The 20,651-nt window shown below is 52.1% G+C and overlaps 4 protein-coding genes across 4 annotated transcripts; 1 reads left to right on the forward strand and 3 right to left on the reverse strand.

Moving 5' to 3' along the window:
- Positions 1-5,432: 5,432 nt before the first annotated feature.
- J4E78_001192 (uncharacterized protein) lies at positions 5,433-6,983 on the reverse strand (the record flags this gene model as incomplete). The annotated part of the gene is made up of 1 exon (XM_049361852.1): positions 5,433-6,983. The coding sequence occupies one exon, from the start codon at positions 6,981-6,983 to the stop codon at positions 5,433-5,435; it is 1,551 nt and encodes a 516-aa protein (XP_049227135.1).
- Positions 6,984-8,338: 1,355 nt separating this feature from the next.
- On the forward strand, positions 8,339-11,566 carry J4E78_001193 (uncharacterized protein; the record flags this gene model as incomplete). The annotated part of the gene is made up of 5 exons (XM_049361853.1): positions 8,339-8,480; positions 8,532-8,564; positions 8,615-9,853; positions 9,906-10,967; positions 11,352-11,566. The coding sequence occupies 5 exons, from the start codon at positions 8,339-8,341 to the stop codon at positions 11,564-11,566; spliced, it is 2,691 nt and encodes an 896-aa protein (XP_049227136.1).
- Positions 11,567-11,951: 385 nt separating this feature from the next.
- Positions 11,952-15,320, reverse strand: J4E78_001194 (uncharacterized protein; the record flags this gene model as incomplete). Its single annotated transcript, XM_049361854.1, has 3 exons — positions 11,952-12,764; positions 12,823-15,061; positions 15,115-15,320. The coding sequence occupies 3 exons, from the start codon at positions 15,318-15,320 to the stop codon at positions 11,952-11,954; spliced, it is 3,258 nt and encodes a 1,085-aa protein (XP_049227137.1).
- Positions 15,321-16,668: 1,348 nt separating this feature from the next.
- On the reverse strand, positions 16,669-17,020 carry J4E78_001195 (uncharacterized protein; the record flags this gene model as incomplete). The annotated part of the gene is made up of 2 exons (XM_049361855.1): positions 16,669-16,868; positions 16,918-17,020. 2 exons carry the CDS (start codon positions 17,018-17,020, stop codon positions 16,669-16,671), a joined length of 303 nt encoding a protein of 100 aa, XP_049227138.1.
- Between the last annotated feature and the right edge of the window lie 3,631 nt (positions 17,021-20,651).

The following is a 20,651-nucleotide window of genomic DNA, read 5'->3' on the forward strand; positions in this document are numbered from 1 at the left end:
GAGGTCAAATCAGTTGGTGGCGGTGAAGTCGGGGATCCAAAGGTGAATGAGTGATCAATGGTGCGGGCCCAGACTTCATGGACGAACGCGTGTCACCAGTACCACAGTGCAGTCCAAAGGACCTTGATGGGTCGAATCCATCAAAAATCGTCGGGAGAGGATTGAAGGCCGGTAGGTCTCGCGTTGCGGCCGTGACGCTATACGTTAACTAGGTACATGGGTTGGTCGCGGTCCCGGTTCCATTATCTACATATGTAGGTAAAACCACGAACTTCTTGAGATCACAATGCTCTCGCAATCTTTTAAGGCTCGCAGATCCATGTGAATTGCCACCACGAATGCTCGTCCTCAACTACTGTTTTAGGCGACACTAGCTAGATAGGTCACCGTGGCAGGTTGAGCTAGGCCTAGGTACCTACCTAGGTAAAGTGAATGCGCTAACATCGCCTATCCTGGGCAGATATGCCTGACAGTGACTAAACGCAGTGGTAGGAACTCATTCGGCGGCTCTTGTGCCTGATTAGACGGTCGCTCAACATCACCAATAGTTCACGGGTGCCATTGGTGCGAAGTTGCTATCGCAAGAGCAGGCAAGGTTCGCTTCCACCCCAATCGCCTATGTCGAACCAATCGGTCGCTGACCCCACCCTCCTCCCAATCTATCTTACCTCAGTGTGGCTGCCCAGGCGCGACTGCGAGTGCGCGCCCACGCGATTACGGCAGCCACGGCGCTTTCTGACTGCGCAATGTCGTGTCGCAAGGCTGAGGCTGGCAAATATAACACCAGGCTGACGCCCATTTTGGAGCAGCTATACATCGACTCTTTGAGAGCCTGCTGCACCTGATTATCGCCGCCTCTACGGCTAGATTCTTTCGCACGTCGACAGGAGTCTTGATACAGTAAATACACTCATGGCGTCACCTTCCGACCCAAACAAGCTACCGACAAGTGCAACGAATCATATAGCGCGCACCGGATTGACTGTGCTTGCATGCCCTCCCAGAGATGAGGACTGTTTGGTCGAGTAAGCTTGATCTTTTGCCCCAAAGGGAGTTACTGACACTTCCTGGCTAGTATCGTTTTTGTGCATGGCCTGCAAGGTCATCCGAAGAACACTTGGTCGACGCAAAGTCGCCAGCCTGGTCATGAAAGCCTAGACTCGGACGATGGCCAATCAAACCTCGCGAAACTACAAGGCCTCTTCAGCCGCAAAAGGAAACGTGCAGAGTCGCAACCTGATAATCCAAGCCATGTTTTTTGGCCTCAGGATCTGCTGCCTCAGGATTGCGTGTCTGCACGCATTCTGACTTTTGGATATGACTCTGACGTTTCCAAATTCTTCGACGGTGCGGTAAACAGGAACAACTTTTACGATCATGCAAATGATCTCCTCAGAGCTTTATTGCGAGAGAGGTCGCGAGTTGCTCGAGTGAGTAAAGAGCTTTGAAAAAGAAAGTGAAGAACTGAATTGACAGTTTGTAGCAAAGGCCCATTATCTTTGTGGCCCACTCTCTTGGAGGTTAGACGATTGCTTAGTTCCCACGACTATTTGTCGCTGACAACCTGCCAGGTATTGTAGTCAAGCAGGTAGCCGACTCATCAGAATGACTTGGTATATGCAGCTCATAACGATTGTGTAGGCCTTGGTCGATTCACAACGTGCTGAGCGTCGAATTGAAGAGAAGTCAGTATACTATCACACAGAGGCTGTGGTTTTCCTCGGTACACCCCATCGTGGAAGTCAGTATTCAAGCTGGGGTCAAATAGCAGAGCGTATTGCACGCGCAGCTATCTTTGATACGAACAAGACGACCCTATCCCATCTGCAGGTCCATGGACTCGAACTGGCGAACCTTGAGAGAGACTTTCTCGTTCTCTTGGATCGGCGAACCTTTAGTGTCTTTAACTTCCAAGAAGCTCTTGGTCTCAAAGGTATAAAGGGTTTCAATGGAAAGGTGCGTACATCAAACCATTGCTTCAATTCTAAACAAGTTACAGGTTGTGGAGAATTGGTCGTCTTCGATTGGAGACCATGGTTCAGAGCCATCAGAAAGCATCAATGCGAATCACATGAACATGTGCCGCTTCTATGGAAGGGATGATCCAGGCTACAAACAAGTCGGGGGTGAGATTCAGATTAAAGTTGATGAACTGGTGCAAAAACATCAGGGTAGGACACCCAAGGAGTTTGGTACTGAATGACGATGAATACTCACAATTGACGACAGAGGCGCTTTCGAACGAGCACGCTGGTGAGCCTCACCGAGCGGCAGATACACATATTTGAGTTTCATTAATAGCAATCCAGACTTTCTTAAGTCTCTACTTGGCTGCGTATCAGAGGAGACGTTCACCGGAATTGACATCAAGGACCCTCTCGAAAATACCTGTGAATGGATTTTACGTCGCCACTCGTTCTCCGAATGGGTCAGAGAGGGAGACGGTATCTACTGGATAAATGGAAACCCAGGAACTGGCAAGAGCACTCTGATGAAATACCTTTTGGCAGATCATGAGGGGCTTCTCCAAAAGCACATCCCGAGCTCCAGTCGTCTTGTAAAAACCGGGTTCTTCTTTCGTAGAACAAGAAGTTGGCCGGAAAGAACAGCGAACAGCATGTTACGTACCATCCTAGCACAGCTCTTTCAACGCGAGAAGAGGGTATATCAGAAGTCTCTTCCTACTTTGAGAGCTATGAAAAGCCCTCATCGGACCGCCGAGCACATGAAATGGTCTGATCAACAACTCGGCAGTGTCTTCGACGACATCTGTCAAGGTCAAAGGGATGAAAGTGCTCCCTTGCGATTGTTGATGTTTCTCGATGCAGTGGACGAAAGCCTGGATCGTGAAATGGAAGCCGTCGTGAGTAGTCTACGTAGACTCCTCTCGACCGCTCGCAAGCACAGTGTCTTGCTCGGGATCTGTATCACCAGCCGCCCTCTACCTGAGCTGCGACGTGAAGCCGATCTCGCCTGCGGATGCATCTCGCTACAAAGAGAAAACCACGAAGCAATCTACACTTACATTGAGTCGGAGCTAGCATCCAGACGCGATGATCGGCGGGGCGAAGACTATTATAGTAGATTCGCGGAGAAGGTTGCTGAAAGAGCAGATGGTGTCTTCCTTTGGGTTGCACTTGTAGTTCCAAGATTGCGAAGGAAGATTGATCACGGAGGCACAATACGGGAACTGGAAGCCTTACTTCAAGACATCCCGAACGATCTGAAGAAGCTCTTCATCGATATTCTGCAGAGGATACCAGGTCCAGACCTTGGGATGACGATGCGGATACTTCAGATTGCCACGTTAGTCCGGAGGCGTTTAACTCTAGAAGAGTTTCAGCATGCTTTAGCTTTCCAACCAGGCTCGCCCTACAAGTCGCTTGAGGCCTGGAAACGCTCGTCCGACTTTTTGGAACTTGGTGAAATGCTTATTGCGAGACTTCAGTACCATTCCGGTGGACTCCTGGAGCTTCACGAGGAATTGGATATCGAAATTGATCCTGTAACACAGTATCGGGAGTTCTTGCGGAAGTTCTCACCCCAACCGCTCTTGTATAAGTTCCTGCCACCTTCAACACTTGACAATCCCCCAGGATCTCTACCCAGGCGCAGTAATATATCACTGCGTTTCCGGTCAAGCGCTGGACGCTGGTCAAGCGCTAAACGCTGGTCAAAGCCCACTCCCCACGTCCCTGTAGTTCGTTTCATTCATGAGACAGCAAAACACTTCTTTCGGGAGAATGAGGGCTTTAATATCCTTTACGACTTGATTCCCGCTTCCGAAGCTGCAAAAGCGACACCAAATCCATTCTGCAGCCCGAGAGGTTGCTATCTAACAGGTGGCCACCAGTTCATCGTCAATAGCTGTGCTTCCTACCTGAGCATACAAGAACTCAGGCCCAAAGTCACAGAAATGCTGACCTCGTCAACAAGACCACGGGTTGGCGAGTTTCATTTTCTCCAATACATATCCGAGAGCTGGTTTCATCACATACATGAGGCAGAGGAAGGAGGATTAGCTCAAACAGACATCCTTAGATGGCTTCTCTTCCTTCAGCCGAGCGCACTGAATCAGTGCATCTGCTGGGCAGGCGAACATGACATCAGATCCTGGATACGCTTGTGCATTGAGCATAAGGTTGATGTTAATGTTGTCGATGCCACTTTGTTGTCTTACGGACGTCCTATCAGGCGCGCTGTCGCGAACGGGTTCTATGAAGCAGCAAGGCTTCTGATACAGGCTGGTGCAAATGTCAACGGCATTACTGGAGGACTGGAGACTACATTGCGAGTGTCTGAGAGAATGATGAACCAAGAAATTGCCGAGCTCCTCAGGAAGAATAAGGGAGTGCTTTGGCAACCGCACTGGATTCCACCTGAGGGTCAGATTGTCAAGCTGTAGGAATAAAATCCCAGGACGGGGTTCTTTTGCTATACAGTATTTCTTAGCGTATCATTGTATATGTATGAATTCAGAAGAGCAGGTGAGGAGAAGAGGGATCGCGACGTGCTACCGTTGTATTATGCTGCGTTTCTGTTCCACGCCGCCGCAGTAAGTCTTCCACGCATCCTGGTGATAGCAGCATGAGCGATCGATTAACGCTTTCTCAGGCCTGCGCTCAAGGGGAAAATGCCCTCCTCTACCTCAACCTAGCGGAGCACGCGTTCAGTCTTCTCGATGCTCATACCACTAAATTCCCTCTCGGTATGCAGCGGCACAAGCAAGATGATTTGCAAAAGTGCAACTGGGGGGTGCGCCTGACCGTGAGTATCTGCCTGACAGCCGTCTGCTGATAAAGACTGAGAGTGCTAAGTTTGACGCAGCTCAAGCATAATAAAAGTGACAACAGCATGGATGTTGGACCTTATTTCTTTGTCCTTGCCGAGGCGCGAAAGAAGCACGATCAGGAAGAACAACGGATGATGTAGTCGGTTCAGTTTTGGTGGAAGAGGAGAGATTCCCTTCGGGTGCATTCATGATGGGAGACGGTTGGGCTCTGTCTTGTACACATCCCTGGCTGTGTGGTGTGCTACGCACTGGCCACTTCAACCTGATTTTGCTCGCCTTCTCTTGCGCTAGCTCCCACTTGCATTTCGTGATTGGCAAATCGACGTTCGACGTTCGGTATTCCCTAGCGGCTTGTCGTTCGACGTTCGACGTTCGACGTTCGACGTCCGCTCACTGTGTACTAAGCCTGGGTCCAAGACGCGAGAGGCTATAGTAATCTGGCCAGAGCGCGAGCAATTGCGCAAATCACGGATCAACGGCAAAGTTTTGTCTTGAAGCCACGTCGCCAAGTCTACACGGGTCATTTTTGGTGGATTTTTTCGAGAACTGAGGCTGCTACATGTACCCTTGCATCGTATTTGTTGAGAAAGTTGATAATACTACCGCCTTGGACTCTACTGCCAACTCTTCCAAAGCATGATCATGCAGACTTTAGGTTGACGGGTAAATCATGGTACATCTGATAGTCAAACTCGTTACTCCACTCGACAATGAACACTTTGGTAAGCGCGACAGCTCCCGGTAAGTCGAGCTCCTTATCTTGATCTGCCAATCGCCAGAAGTGCGTCTCGTCCAGGTGGTCCATGCTCCAATCATCGACCAGCGCACGCATAATGTCTGTTACGACACGTACAAGGTCACCAGAATTTCCCTTTCCGAGAAGAATAGCCGAGGCCGCCATTTCACCCATGCTGTTGCGAACGAAGCTACTCTCCCAACCTTTGCGCTCGAGCAACTGTTGTTTCTCTGCCACGGTCCGCTTTAGAAGAGCAGCCAGCTGAGATCTAAATCGGTCCATGGTAGCTTTCGAGTACGCTAAAAGGATGTCGCGCATACCACGATGTATACTCCACGACAAATGGTTCCATGGAAGGCAATCGAGCGCTTGCGCAATAGCCTCTTGTTCTTTTCTGGGGATCAAGAAAACCGTGTCATCGTGAGAAGAGTCTTTGCTCGGCACCTTGAGCGTGAGGTAGTCCTCATTAACTTGTTTTGTCGAATCCTGATCCCGAGCGAAAATGTAGTCGACTTCGTACACTTTGCCTCCAAGCATATTGTACAAATGCCGAGACCCATGCGCTCCAGGAAAGCCTTTCACAGCGTACTCAAGCACATAGGTGCCCGCCGGCTTGCGACCGCAGAACGATAGCTGCAGACCAGACGGCGCTACGATGACTCCGGCGAGCATCTGCGTGCAGCGGTTGGTCCGTTGCGTGAAACTTGGAGGGTAGACATCGGTACTTTTCTTATGCGAGTCATGAGGTGAGAACTGCACGACGGCGTCTTGGCCAATTGGCCAGGTAATGTACCATTGACCATTGTATGAAGCGTATCCGGCCCGGAATCCAGACGCATCGCTGTACGAGAAGGCGACCCTAGCGTTGGTAAGCGCCATCATGGTTATCAACGTCGTTCTTGAGATGGATACGCAAGCATGTGCTTGGTATCGTGCTAGTTGCATCCTCTCCAAGGATTTCCATTGCGTGCGTCTGTCTCGAGCCTCGCGTGAACGATCTTCCGTTTCAACGACGGTCTTCTCTTGCACGTGTTCCGTAGCTCTCTCTGCTTCTTCTATGGATGGGCTAGGTGATCGGAGCGAATGCAGCTTGTCCGGGTGGAAGATGGTCAAAATGAGTGCCCAGCCCGCCTTCCCGGGGGGCGCAAATAGCGGCAGGCGCGTTAAGTGGATGATCTGTTTCCCGCAGAACCCGTTTTCCAGATTTGCGACTAGAACAGGGCCGTACAATGGCGGCCTTCTCACCTTCCACCACGATAACTTGTCTTGGTGTCCGTACCAGAATCCTAGATATGTCGGGGTGCGATGACTGTGAAAAGGGTCCAGCTTGTCATTGATGGCGCTGGCTTGCGATAAGAGACCACCCAATCCCACCGCTGTGACCACGAACGAAAGCCATGTTGCGACATCTGACGATGTTTCCATTTTGAAGAGCCTGGCAATCGAATTCTCCATTGTGTGTGAGTGTACGCTCAGCAATGGTGGAGAGAGCTTTACTTACATGGTGCGGGGACGCGCATATGTATGAGGGTGCAGCTAGCCAAATCGCTCGCACGGGTAACTGGTGATGCAGAGCGCTTGTCTAATGACACTCAGGTAGTAGACAGCCCGGTTTTTCAATCAATTATGAAGAGCGCATATCTAAGCGCCACTATGGGCGTGAACTACATCGTCGCCTGATGCCGTGCCAGACAACCCGTGTTCATGCACAACGTGCTTTCATGTCACAATCAGCCTTGTAACCGCCTAGGGACGTATGCCAAACTATTCAAGAAATGAAGTGACCTTGAAGCTCTTTTCGCGCGGGATTTTCTCATCGAATTTCGGGTGCCCTCACATTTTTCGTCGCTGCACAATGGCATGATGGGATCGTAGGGTTTGAGTGGGATGCCCCTCGCGAGGCTTATCTTTGGTAGGGGTACACAAATGACTATAGCGTGATATGCGCTCACGTACGCAGTGTAGTAAGCAAGGAAAGCCTTGCAAATCTGCGTTGTTCGCTCGTTCATTGCGGCATTCCGAGTTGGAGTTATACCATCCAGGGCGGACGTGGAAGAACTCCAAGGTTGGAGAGAGTTTGGAGGTGAGATAGAGCCCAAGGGCCCAGGATGACGTACGTGATTTTCAGGGCTCACGTGGACCGCGGATTAGGTTTAGCGGCACTCGGTCTAAGCTTCCTAATTTCCCGACGAGAGGTGCAACACCAACACAGCTGTTGCTCACGGACAACGCCATGCGATTATCAGGATTCTCCTTGCTCAGTCATTACGCGTTGAATTCCCTTCTTTGCAATCCCGGGTGAGAACCTCGCGTCGTGGTCAGCCGAGAGCAAGTCGTCTTCGCAGGCTGTGCCTCCAACACGCGTTACAATGTACCGAGATGCACGCGCAAGGCTAATATCAGACGTCCCACCTCAGGCCCCGGCTCAACCCTTCGTTCGAATCCACCCCGTATACCACCTGCACTACCAACCGGAGGTCACGGCTCCAATTTAGTACAGCATGGATGTACCGTCGACGTTACCCCGCAGCCACCTGCAGTCGGCTGTAATCATGCATATCACCGCAACACCAGAGCTTTAGAGCCAGACTATCGCCCTGCTAGGAGATGATGGACGGTACAAGATGACTTAAGAATGCTACCTGAATTGCTTATGCGGCAGGTAGCATGGTCTTGGACCATCGCGTCACTGCCAAGTGTGATGGAACGGAAGGATAAATAGTTCGTGTGGGGAAGCGCGATGAGGAATCTGCGCAGTCAGTGTATACCTTGGCTGCTTTCACCAAGAGTGTTCCGGTTCAGCTACAATCATGGGCATTCCTTCCGTGAAGCAGGCGTCAGCTCTATTGATAGGCGTATTCATAACATCTACGAGCGCGCAGTACAACTCCTCGCAACCACAGAAAAGCGGATATCAATATGTTGACCCTCTCATCGGGACGGTCAATGGAGGTACGAGCGCAATGTTCTGTAAAAACGAACAAATCGGCTGACCACACATAGGGCACGTATTCCCTGGCGCGACATTGCCGTTCGGTAAATGCTTCCCTCTCGAATTCAAACCTGCGTCTACTGACAGCTGCGAGGGATGGCCAAAGCGGGGCCCGACGTGATCGGCGAAAACCAAGGAGGATTCTCCTCTAACGACTCAGAACCTATTTACGGTTTCTCGCATATGCACGACTCGGGAACAGGCGGCTCGCCGTCACTTGGCAATTTCCCAATCTTTGCGCAGGCCGGGTGCGAGAATGACGACATCAACGGATGCCACTATTTCGAATCACAGCGAGCTGTCGAGCGTATACCTGGGGCTGTTCATGCCAGACCTGGCTACTTCGATATCACACTGAAGGACAACATCAGGACGGAATCGACGGTCACGAATCGCACAGCTCTATATCGTATCACCTTTCCCGAAACGCCGACAGCGCCGAACGCGACGCTGAGTCCGCACATTTTGCTTGATCTAACAGATCTCCCGAACACAAGGAGCGAAGCAAACATCACCGTGGATGCCGAAACCGGGCGTATGACTGGTAGCGGAGTGTTCTCGCCATCGTTTGGAATCGGAACGTACAGGTCACATTTCTGCCTTGACTTTGATGGTGCAAAGATCAAAGATGCTGGCGTTTGGCAGAACACGCGTGCGACAAACAGGGCAACCAGTCTGAATGTCGTTCCTGGCGATGTGCGACAATCACCCGTTCTCACACCAGCAGGTGGATGGGTGCAATTTGAGAAGCCCACCCAGGGTAATCAGATCCTTGCAAGAGTTGGAATGAGCTTTGTGAGCGAGGACCAGGCATGCGCGAATGCTGAACGCGAGATACCCTCGTGGGGATTTGATGATGTCGTTGCGGCTGCCGAGGCTGCATGGCGCTCCAAGCTAGACGTCATTACGGTTGAAGACGGCGGTGTTGATCTCGTCTTCCTCAAGGCTTTCTGGAGTGGCGTGTACAGATCCATGATCAGTCCACAAGACTACACAGGTGAAAATCCCCTTTGGGAGTCTGACGAACCGTACTACGACTCCTACTACTGTATCTGGGACAGTTTCAGATCGATCCATCCACTGATCACGATCCTGGATCCTCACAGCCAAACGCTCATGATAAGAAGTCTGCTCGATATCTATCGTCACGAAGGATGGTTGCCAGACTGCCGTATGAGCTTCTGCAAGGGTTTCACACAAGGAGGCTCAAACGCCGACATCGTAATCACGGACGCATATCTGAAGAACATCACCGCTGGTATCGACTGGGCATTAGCATATGAGGCGCTCGTGAAGGATGCGGAAGTTGAACCACCCAACTGGGACGTTGAGGGTACGATCATGATGCCTAGGCGGATACTAGTTCTTGACTAACAACTGTCTAGGTCGCGGTGGTCTCGTATCGTGGAAGGAGTTAGGCTACATTCCCACCGAGAACCTTGACGTCGAAGGAGTAGGCACAGAGACACGCTCAATCTCCCGAACCGTCGAATACGCATACAACGACTTTGTCATCGCTTTGCTAGCCCGCGAACTTGGCAACACAGCTGACTACCTGAAATACCTCGAACGCTCCGGTAACTGGCAAAACATGTTCAAGGCCGATCAACGAAGTGTCATCAATGGTACTGATACCGGCTTCGAAGGCTTCTTGCAGCCGAAATTCCTCAACGGCACCTGGGGCTCTCAGGATCCGATCTTCTGCTCACCACTACTTAATTTCACTGGTTGCTACCTGAACCCGGCAGGTGGCGAGACATACGAAGGTCCTGTCTGGCTGTACACTTTCTTCGCTCCGGGAGATATGGCAACTCTCATCCAGACTCTCGGAGGCCGCGAGCGCTTCGTGGAACGCATGAACTGGCTGCACGAATCCGGTGTTCTATACCTCGGAGACGAACAGGCCTTCCTCAACGTGTTCCTATACCACTACGCCGGCCGTCCTGCTCTCTCCGCTGAGCGCGCCCATCAATACATACCCTCATTGTTTAACGACACCGTCGTCGGCATCCCGGGTAATGACGATAGCGGCGCCATGGGCTCATTCGAAGCCTTCGTAATGATGGGCTTCTTCCCTAATGCAGGACAAGACGTATACTTCATTATACCGCCATTCTTCGAATCGATCGCCATCAAGAATGGCCAGACCGGCAACACAGCAACGATCCGGAATGTCAACTTCGACTCGGCTTACGAGAATATCTACATCCAATCTGCTACGCTCAACGGTGAACCTTACACGAAGAACTGGATCCAACACAGCTTTTTCTTGGAGGGCGGTGTCCTAGAGCTGACATTAGGCCCGCAGGAGAGCAGTTGGGGAACGAAGGCGGAAGATGTGCCTCCCAGTCTTGGGCCCTTTACAAACAGCACTATGTCTGGCAAGAGATCTATTGGTGCGGATCGGGGGTGGGCGATGCCGAGGATGGAGTTTGGATCTGTCGGTAGTCAGTGAGCAACTCAACGGAGCATGACACTGTCGATGGAAGAATCATAATTAGTGGGAATGGCTACCACGAGCCAACGATGATCATAAATATGACTCGGAAGTGATAGCAAGTCATTCTACAGTGACTGTGAACCTTTGGAAGTCACTGCGCGATGTCACTATCTCGACGGCATCCTGTAAAGAAAGTACTGCATACATCCCTCAATATTTACAGACAATATCTCCCGTACCCAAACTTCTTTGACAACAGTCGTCCTTAACCATCGGTACAAATCGCTGTCTTCACAAAGCACTTCACAAAGCACTAAATCGTCGGACTCCCCAAAGCCAGAGTGCGAGCTCACCCAGTAACAGCCAGCAACTTCGAAACCTACCATGGAAGGGATCAAGATGGTTTTAAATCACTGCAAGACCGAGAAACGCAGATTGAAGGAGAAGCGGATGAAGAGAAAGACGGAGGAGGAAAAGAAGATGGATGAAGCAATGGAAGAATGCAAAGTCATGGATAAGGGTATCAAGAAAGCACTTCGAGATCTCGATCAGTCCGGTGGCACACATGCGAACCTGGGAGAGGCGGCTAAGCGGCAGGACAAGTGAGGGCGTGGGGAAAAATCGACTAAGACAGTCGCTCTATCAGGGTTGAGCGACGGGACTTCATCATCAAGACCGTCGATTTTGGCCGTGGAAGGTGGTGGATGGACGACGAAGTTTGTTTGACATGCCCGCATAGCGATGGGGTCGGCAGAATGAGGTGCGAACTCAAACCACATATGCACTCGAAAGCAATGCCAATGAAAGAGTGACTGTTTTGATATTCATCGTGAAGCTATGACGGCGTGTATGTGTCATTCAATCTTGAGTCATACTAATGAGCGACTATGAGTCAATCCAAGGAGACATGAGACCAACTACCCCACTTCCATCTCCATCTAATCATGTGACAATTTGTTCCATCCTCCCTCCATCAAAAGAAAACACGTTCTTACTTCTCCCTAACAGCAACACCGCCGTTCAATCCAGCACGTGCCTCAGCATCCTCGCGAGAAATGACCCTATGGGCTCCAGACCAGATACCAAGGCTACGCTTGATAGCCTTCCAGATCTCAATCGCGCTAATGTAGATGACGACGCAACCGAATGCGACGCCCCACTCCCAGGTGATAGCACCATGCTTGAACACCTTCTCATTGATGATGGGAAGGTAGACGATGGGGAACACGACGAGCAATCCGGCGATGACCGCGAAGAAGAGGAAGCGGTTGCGCCAGATGGTAGTGAAGACGGACAGACCGGCTGGGGCCGAGGAAGGAGTGTTGGGGTACATGTTGAATAGCGAGCGAGCGAAGTGCTTGACCTCCCAGGCCGTGACAAGGAGGAGAAGCGTGATGGTTGCGTATGTGGTCGCGCGGGCACGGAACACGACCTCACATGTATCGTTGTACCCTTCGTTGCATCCAGAGCCGAGGTTACCTCCGCCAGGACCGACGTAAGCGACGATGGCGAAAGAGAAGAGACATAGCGCTCCCATGAAGAAACCGTAGATGAACTTGTCTGTGATCAACTCGGCTGTGAAGACACCCTTCTTGTTGTCGTGCGGTGGTCGGTACATGCTGTCTTCCTGTGACTCTTCGAGTCCGAGACCGATAGCGAGGAAGGAAGAGGTGATGAGGTTGACCCAGAGAATCTCGATGGGAGAGAGCGGGAAGACGGAGTGGTTGTCTTGATCCTTGAAGGCGAGACCGATGAGAAGGAGGATGACCTGCGCGATGTTCGAGATGAGAAGATGCATGAGGAACTGTAGCATTGGATGTTAGTGAGTGATCTTGATTGAGGGGAGGAGAGTGATCGCATACCTTCTGGATGTTATCAAACAAGCGTCGGCCTTCTTCAACGGCTTTGACGATAGAAGCGAAGTTGTCGTCGGTGAGAACCATCTCAGCGGCATCTTTGGCGACGTCACTTCCTGTGCCCATAGCCATACCGACGTTGGCTTGCTTAAGCGCTGGTGAGTCGTTGACACCGTCACCAGTCATGACACAGAAGCGGCCCCTCCTGTGAAGAGCCTGCACCATCTTAACTTTGGTGGTTGGGCTACATCTAGCGATGACAAGGGGTAGAGTCTCCATGGCGTCGACCTCATCGTCAGACATCCTGTCAAAGTCTTTGGCGACCATGACGGCTGAGGCAGGAGTACGATCGTCGATGATGTCCACATCCTTGGCGATGGCTCTGGCGGTACCTGGATGGTCACCAGTGAGCATGTGCACCGTAATACCAGCGATCTTGCACTCGCGGACGGCACCTGCTGTCTCCAGACGAGGTGGGTCGTAGATGGCAACAAGACCAAGATAGTTGAGGTTGGCCTCAACGATATCACGTTCCGAGATGTCAGTGTCGGGCTGTAGCGTCTTGTGAGCAATGCACAAGACACGGAGACCTTGGTTGGCCATGCTCTCGGCAGCTTCCAAGATCTCGGCCCTTTCCTGATCCGAGACGTTGAGCGCCGACATCATGAATTCGGTTGCTCCCTTGGTGTAGACGTCCATGAGACCAGAGTGATTGTCCTTGTAGACGACAGTCATCTTCTTGACCTTGGAGTCGAAGGAGAATTCGGTAGCGAGATGGATGTTGAGTGAGGAAAGTAGACTCTCCTTACCCATGTTGAAACGAGAAGCGAGGACGTGCAATGCGACTTCAGTTGGCTCGCCATGCGCTGTCCAGGCTCCGTTTGTTACATCTTGCATAAAGGCAGTGGGTGGTCGTGAGATGGTGTCGATAGTGGACGCGTCAGTGTCGCGATCATCAGCACTGTTGTACTGCTCATGAGCCGCAGCCTTCTTCTCACTGGGAGAGTCGACGCGGGATTCAGATGGCGGTATGACCTTGGAGTTGTTGCAAAGAGCAATGGTACGGAGGAAGCGAGTGACGACAGCGTCCGGCCTGTAATCGCTCAGACTGAGCTGTCGGTCGTCAAAAGCAACGTTTCCGCTGTTGGGGTTGTGAGGATCTGTGATGGCATCGACGGTGAATGTACCGGCGCCACGCATGAGGGCCGTCTTTGCGACCATGCGACCTTGGGTGAGAGTTCCAGTCTTGTCAGAGCAAATGTTCGTGACACCGCCGACAGCCTCAATGGCCGACTGGACTCTGGTAATGACGTTTGCTTTGGCCATTGCCTTACCGCCGACAGCGATCGTAATCGTCAGGACTGCGATGAGCGACTCAGGAATGACAGCTACGGCAACACAGATACCATAGATGAGTACCTCTCCACCAACCTGCCATTTGCTTGCGGAAAAGACGATGATGGCGAGGACGATGGCGAGACCGAAGAGGAGAAGTGCGAACTTGCTCAGCGTGATCTGAAGAGGGGTTCCGACAAGACCTAGGATAGTTTTGCCGCCGTTCGTGAAGCGCTTCCAAATTCGGACGAAGATGTTGCTAGACTGAGGACCGGCGTCCTTCTTCTGACGGAGCATGGTAGCAATCTTTCCGACTTCGGTGTTCATGCCAGTTGCGACTACAATACCATGGCAACGTCCAGATGTCACCTCACTTCCGGAGAAGGCAAGGTTGGTCTGGTCGCCAGTGGCAAGGTCTTCCTCGTCAAAAGTCTTCCATGGTGTCTTCTCAACAGGAGCGGACTCTCCTGTGAGGAATGCTTCATTGGTGTAAGCGTTGACACCATCGATGAGACGAATGTCGGCGGGTACGATGCTACCAACGGAGAGCTGGACGATATCGCCAGGAACCAGGTCCACGGCCTTGACTTTGATGTCCTGTGTGCCCTGACGTGTGACGGTAGCTTCGGGTGCGGTGAGTTTCTTGAGAGATTCGATAGTCTTCTCGGCTCGGTAGTCCTGCCAGAAACCAACAACGATGTTGAGGAGGATAACTGCGGTGATGACGCCGCCTTCGATGTAGTCGTCTATGCCAAAGCTAATGGCCATGACAATGATGAGGACGAAGGTGAGACTGTTCGAGATCTGCCTTAACAGAATTTTCCACATGGAAAGCCCTTCAGCTCCCTTAACCTTGTTAGGGCCATAGAGCTGGAGGCGAGATTGCGCTTCAGAGTGAGGAAGTCCATGGCTGCGATAGTTAGCAGGAGCACGAGTGTGGTGAGCATGAACAGTAAGCCCTACTGGATGTCGACTCCCAGAGTCTGTGCAACTTCCTCGGAGGTGAGGGTGTGCGGAGCGTGGAGTGTTGGCGAAGTGTCGCCATCGATGGGGTTCGGCTGGAGTTGCCTTTGGTTGGGTGCAGTATGCGGATCCTTACTACCACATATAGGGGGTTCATCGACGTTGGGAGAAGTCTCCTCGACGGCAAGTAGCACAGTTTCACCCATTCAAGTATATGTGATAACACGGATAGTGTTGGTGGTAGAGAGCAAAGATACGCCTTTGCGGGGGAGTAGTTATAGGCAGCTTGTCCTACCAGGTTTAGGCGGGGTTAGCACGCTAGACGAACGACGTGGGTCATCCAAGCGTGGAGAGGCTTGGAACCTCTTGTCCACCACGCCACATGAATGGCTGCACATGTCTTTGTCGCAGCAAGTATTGCATTAGCAGGTACAAACATAGTGATCAGCTGATGCTCCGGACAAACATGTACCCACAGCTTGGTTTCAAAGACCAGTAGTCAGCGAACGCAGTGAGGCTGGACTAACTCGAACGCTCATTGACCGAACGATAAGGATCTTGGCTGACGGGCCCAAGCAATCCGGCCTCCGCTCTCCGGTCCTAAGTCTCATCTGTGTGGCTTTGAGCCACTGTGCCGCGATGCCGAGATGTCTCGGCTGTTGGCGTTGAGATCTATCGGAGTACTCTTCGGTACCAAATGTTTGCCCGTTGAAGTTGAGGCAACCAAACCCCGCGTTTTGCGCGATGTGTGTGGAGCCATGTTATGCTTTTGGACAGCAGGAGGATTCAACTGGGAAATGGATTCCGGGGTCGAGATGCGATAGTAAGCAGCGCTGTCGCGTATGACAGGTTGATGTTTGCCACGTATGCCACTTCAGGCTTGGGCGGCGGTAGGTGTGGCGGCACCGCCAATGATACGCCTCGCAAGCCAATACGCCTTGATAGAGACGCGTATAGACACTGCACTAGACCTGCAACGCATCGAGCAGTCGTCGCGCGGCCGAGTGAGCATCGTCGTGGAGGATTGGGCCGAGCAGTCTGGGGAGCGTACGCTTGGCTGGCGACACAGCGAGCGACCGGCGATTTTCGGAAGAAGATGATGGCGCGACAGGCCTCTTTTGGATATAAAAGACATCGCAGGACATGAGATGTCGTTGAAATTGAGTCTCCCTATCGATAGACAAGCTCAGCGCGTGGAGACCTGGACCTGGCGTGGCGGGTTGTGGTGGGGGTGGCAGTTGCGGCCTCTGCGCTCCTGCTCCCACAGCTCCCACAATTTTGGCATCCGACCGTACCGAGGCACTTCTTAGAGACACATCGTGTTCGCATCGACTGGTACGCTTCCGACTGGTAGAAGGCTTCCATACGCATACACTTATTATCACGAAGAAAGAGACGGTCACAACGAGTTGGTAGTGTTGGTGATAGAACAGAGAACGCTTTTGATTGTGCACTACGAAATATCTCAATGTGCGCCAAATACCCCGTCCCAATGCCCATTACCCTATATATGCATCATAAAGTCATAAAACGCCCTTCCGCAATCCGACCAGCTCAAATCGCGCGTAACGACTCAGCTTCCGACATGCTCGAACTTGAGGTGCGTCTCGGCGCGAGCTGGCAATCCGCCTCGGCGAGCGCAGCCTGCATCGAGAAGCCAAAGGTGGCTGCGAGGTACTGCGCATAACGAATGCGGTAAGCCTGCGCAGGATCTTCCTTTGGCTTGAGAAGCTCCTTCTTCTGTGATGAGACACCTGCTGGAGAGATTAGATGGGAGGCTTTAGTATGGTTGATCAAATATACCCGATGCGGGATGGAGAACTATTGAAGGCGTCATGGTAGGCGACAAGGTAGGTGAAGATGAAGGTGACGAAGCAGCGGACGAGTTGAATGGAAGAGCAGGCATGATGTCTGAATTCTAATAGATGATAGATGATAGGTGGATGGTGTGGGTCGTGATGTAGGCGGAGCTGATTGGCTGCGGTAGGTAGTTCGAGGTTTGTATGAGGGTAGTTCTCTTGTGTCGATCCCGTCTTGTTGCGAAAGAGTTTAGATTGGAAACTCGAGATTGGTTGTAGAGTTGCTGTGGATGCGTTTGCTGCTTCGAGAGAAAGATGGGCAGCAGATGATGTCTTTATACGTGGCTGAGGGCTAGGATCGAGGCACCATTCAATCACGATCGCAAGGGCTTCGGAAGCTTCACCGCACAATCAGAAACAGAACGAATCGCGCCGTCACGATAAGTTCCACACAAGAGACACCGATGCATGCATCTCGATCAGCCCGAACCAATGCAACGTAATTGGGGGCAGATTGTTTCCTAGTACAGAAGCGTGATACATGCCGGTTAGCCATCCATGAATGCGCCATTTGTTTTCTGTTACCCCTGGACCATCGCGCTCCCGTAGCGCTTCCCCAGGTTTTTTCATATTGCCTGTTTGAGCGGTGTAATGTTTTGTTGAGCGCCAGACTACTTTGAGCTCTATGCATGCAATACCTGTTATAGCACACATCACAATGCTCATAGCAAGTATCTAAATTGCGTTGTTCGACGGCACACAGGATGGATGTTGCGTGACGCAGATAGTTCGATACAACTGCATTTGAGTGGCACCACCTGACTAACTTAGCCAACATCGCTGCATTAACCCAGCTGCGGAGCACGTCGCCACACACCGGAAAGGCCAGTAATACGGTTTTTAGAGAGGAGCAAATGACACAAAGCCAATATTCGCTTCTATTTTGCGCTCCAAGATGACGACGGCCCAGGTAGCCCTTGCTCATAGTGGGACGACCGTGCGTTGGGTTAAACATCAGCAGCTACGCCACGACTGAGCCATTTACCGGCCACATTTAGTCCTTTTCTCTTTGTCGCGCAGGGCCCAGCCAGCTCACTTTGCACCTGCATATCGCTGGTACGGTGTCAGACCTTTTCACTGAACCACGTTGCTGGCGCACGTCTCCTGGGACGTCGTGGTGCTCGTTGACGACCCATGCCGCGTCGTCTGGCGCCATGCAAGGAAACGGGGAGACCTTTTTCTAGACTACCAGGATCTGCAACTAAACGTCCGCTTCTGAGGGCTGAACCGCAAGAAGCCGCAGCCAAGACTCTCCACCGTGGATGCGGAAACTCATTCGAATTCTCTGCCATGCATTTTGCTGCATGCGCAGTCTGACCCACGTCACACCGGCCCACAGCATAAGACGTCGAAAGCAACTCTTGCGATGGCCCTCGATCATCCACGATGCTGCAAACATATGCACAGTTTGGCATGATGGCATTTCAGCAGACCAAGGGGGTCTAGAAGCCTCGTTTTACGTACGAGAAAACCGGTGTAGGCCGCCGAAACGTCACGATGTCAAAACGCCGCATTGTTCCAAACGTGTTCTATGCAGGCGCCGCATCACCAGGCCTCGACGATCGATGAGGGGCAGCGCCATAAGCGGGACCGTATTGCGGGGCCGATGCTTTGAATCGGATGGCTCGGCTGAAAGCCGTCATTTGTCTCCAGTCGTCAGGCACACAGCTGTGGCCGCGGCAACTTCACCTTCCTGTTTATTTTGACCCAAGACTTGGCAGAACGTCCTTCGTGGACGGGATTTCACACTTTCCTGCACTGTGTCAGCATCCGGAAAGTGCTTTCCGAGGTTGCATGCATCTCGCTATCAAGCACACAGCCACCCTCCCATGCACGATATTGCCTCAACCCAACGCTAGGCTCATACTGTCAGCACGCGCTTTTGAACATGTCCATGTCGCTGCAGGTGCGCCATTTCCTCAAACAACACCAACACCATTATTCCCGCTGTGGATCTGTCGATCCGGTCCAGTCAACTCTAAAGCAACGTCAATCACCGGGCAGCGCACAGCATGATCAATCACGAAATGCGACACAAGAAAAACGTCAAGTCCAGCGATATTTACTTGCTCACCGCTACCATGTAAGTTTATCTCGCGGTCGATCAATAGGGCGCGCCCTGCAGGGTGCATGAGCCGATGCCACCAGGGTCGGACGCAGTTGTACCTGATACACCCACCCACAACCAACAAAATCGGTATGGAATATCGTCTAGTGTGGTTTCACGAATTGCGCGAATATTGCGACAGATACCGTGATGGATATGTCGCAAAGCTTATTTCGACCGCCCTGCGTACCACGATTTGAATGAACCAATGTTTGCAAAAGAGTTGTGGACTTGGATTTGATTTTAGATCACCTACTGCAATCTTGAGGCGTTGACCGGAATTTTGACTCTAGATATCGGGCCTACACCCATTCCATATCAAGCTCGCGTATAGTGTGGAACTCATTCGCGAATACCAGCCCTATGCCACGCTCTGATGTGTTCGGTCCGCGCACACAATTAAAAATAAAAGAAAGAAAGGCAAACTAAGACGCTCAACGGCATCGAATCCACCGTTAACCATCAGAGTCGTCTGGGCTTCGCGCTCGAGCCTGGATTTCTTACGCGAGTAGTTTTAGGCGTGGTTTTTGGGTGATAAGCCAGAAACCATAGTTTGCCTGAGTTGTTCGTCTGAAGTAGTCGTCTTCTGAATCGGCCGCAGTAGCTCACCATGGAGACCACGCTCTACCAAAGCTGCCGTTCGTCCATATATCCAAGCTGTTGACCACGGCCACCAAAGTTGCTCTCGGGTTCACGTGGCTCAGGTGGCCACCTGTCCTGATTCATCATTGGGGGACCACCTTGCATGCCACCGTCGTCGTCTTGCTCGTTACCCCGTCCTCTACCAACATCGCCCATGCCATGAACTCTGGCCCCACCACGCATCGCGTTGCGAAGACCTGGAGGAGCGGCGTGGGGACTAGGTCCAGGAGCAGCACGAGGAGCTGGAGTTGGACGAGGTGCTGCCATGTAGCTTGGGGGGCCTGGAGGCGCTGGTGAAGCAGCTGCGCTGGCATAACTGGGTGGTGCTGGACGAGGTGTCGGACGAGGTGTCTGTGGAGGCATCTGAGGAGCACCACGACCAAAGCCAGGAGAAGCATGAGGAGATCCACCACCTCCATACCCAGGAGGAGGACCACCCCCATACCCAGGCGGACCACCCCGTCCCAACTCCTGAAACTGTTCACTATCCTGCCAAATCCCATCCTCTGCCAGAAACTCCGCCCTACAAATCGGACACTTTTTCGCATCATCCGGCCGATTCACCAACATCTCTTTCAGACACTCCCTCCCAATAAGATGATTACACCCAGGTATATTCTTAATCTGCACACAGAGATGCGACGCGCTCGGCGGCTCCAGACAAATCGGACATTCTGCATTTGGGGGTGTGATGGGTCCGCCTAAGGGCTGCGTGTTCTCGGCCATGAATTCGGCCATGAGTTCGAAATTTTCGTCTGTGAGACCGTTGGAATGGGGCATAGGGGCTGGTTCGACTTCCATTCTGAAAGAGGGGTCTCGGGGTCCGGTGTTGGGTCCGCTGCGACCGTTTGGTGCGCCGTTGGCGCCGTTGCTGCGGAAGGGGTTGGGGCCGCTCCAGAAAGCAGAGGAAAAAGCGCCTGGTCCGGTGT

Source organism: Alternaria triticimaculans, assembly GCF_023758025.1.
Source record: "Alternaria triticimaculans strain BMP 0046 chromosome Unknown scaffold_1, whole genome shotgun sequence".
Taxonomy (NCBI): domain Eukaryota; kingdom Fungi; phylum Ascomycota; class Dothideomycetes; order Pleosporales; family Pleosporaceae; genus Alternaria; species Alternaria triticimaculans.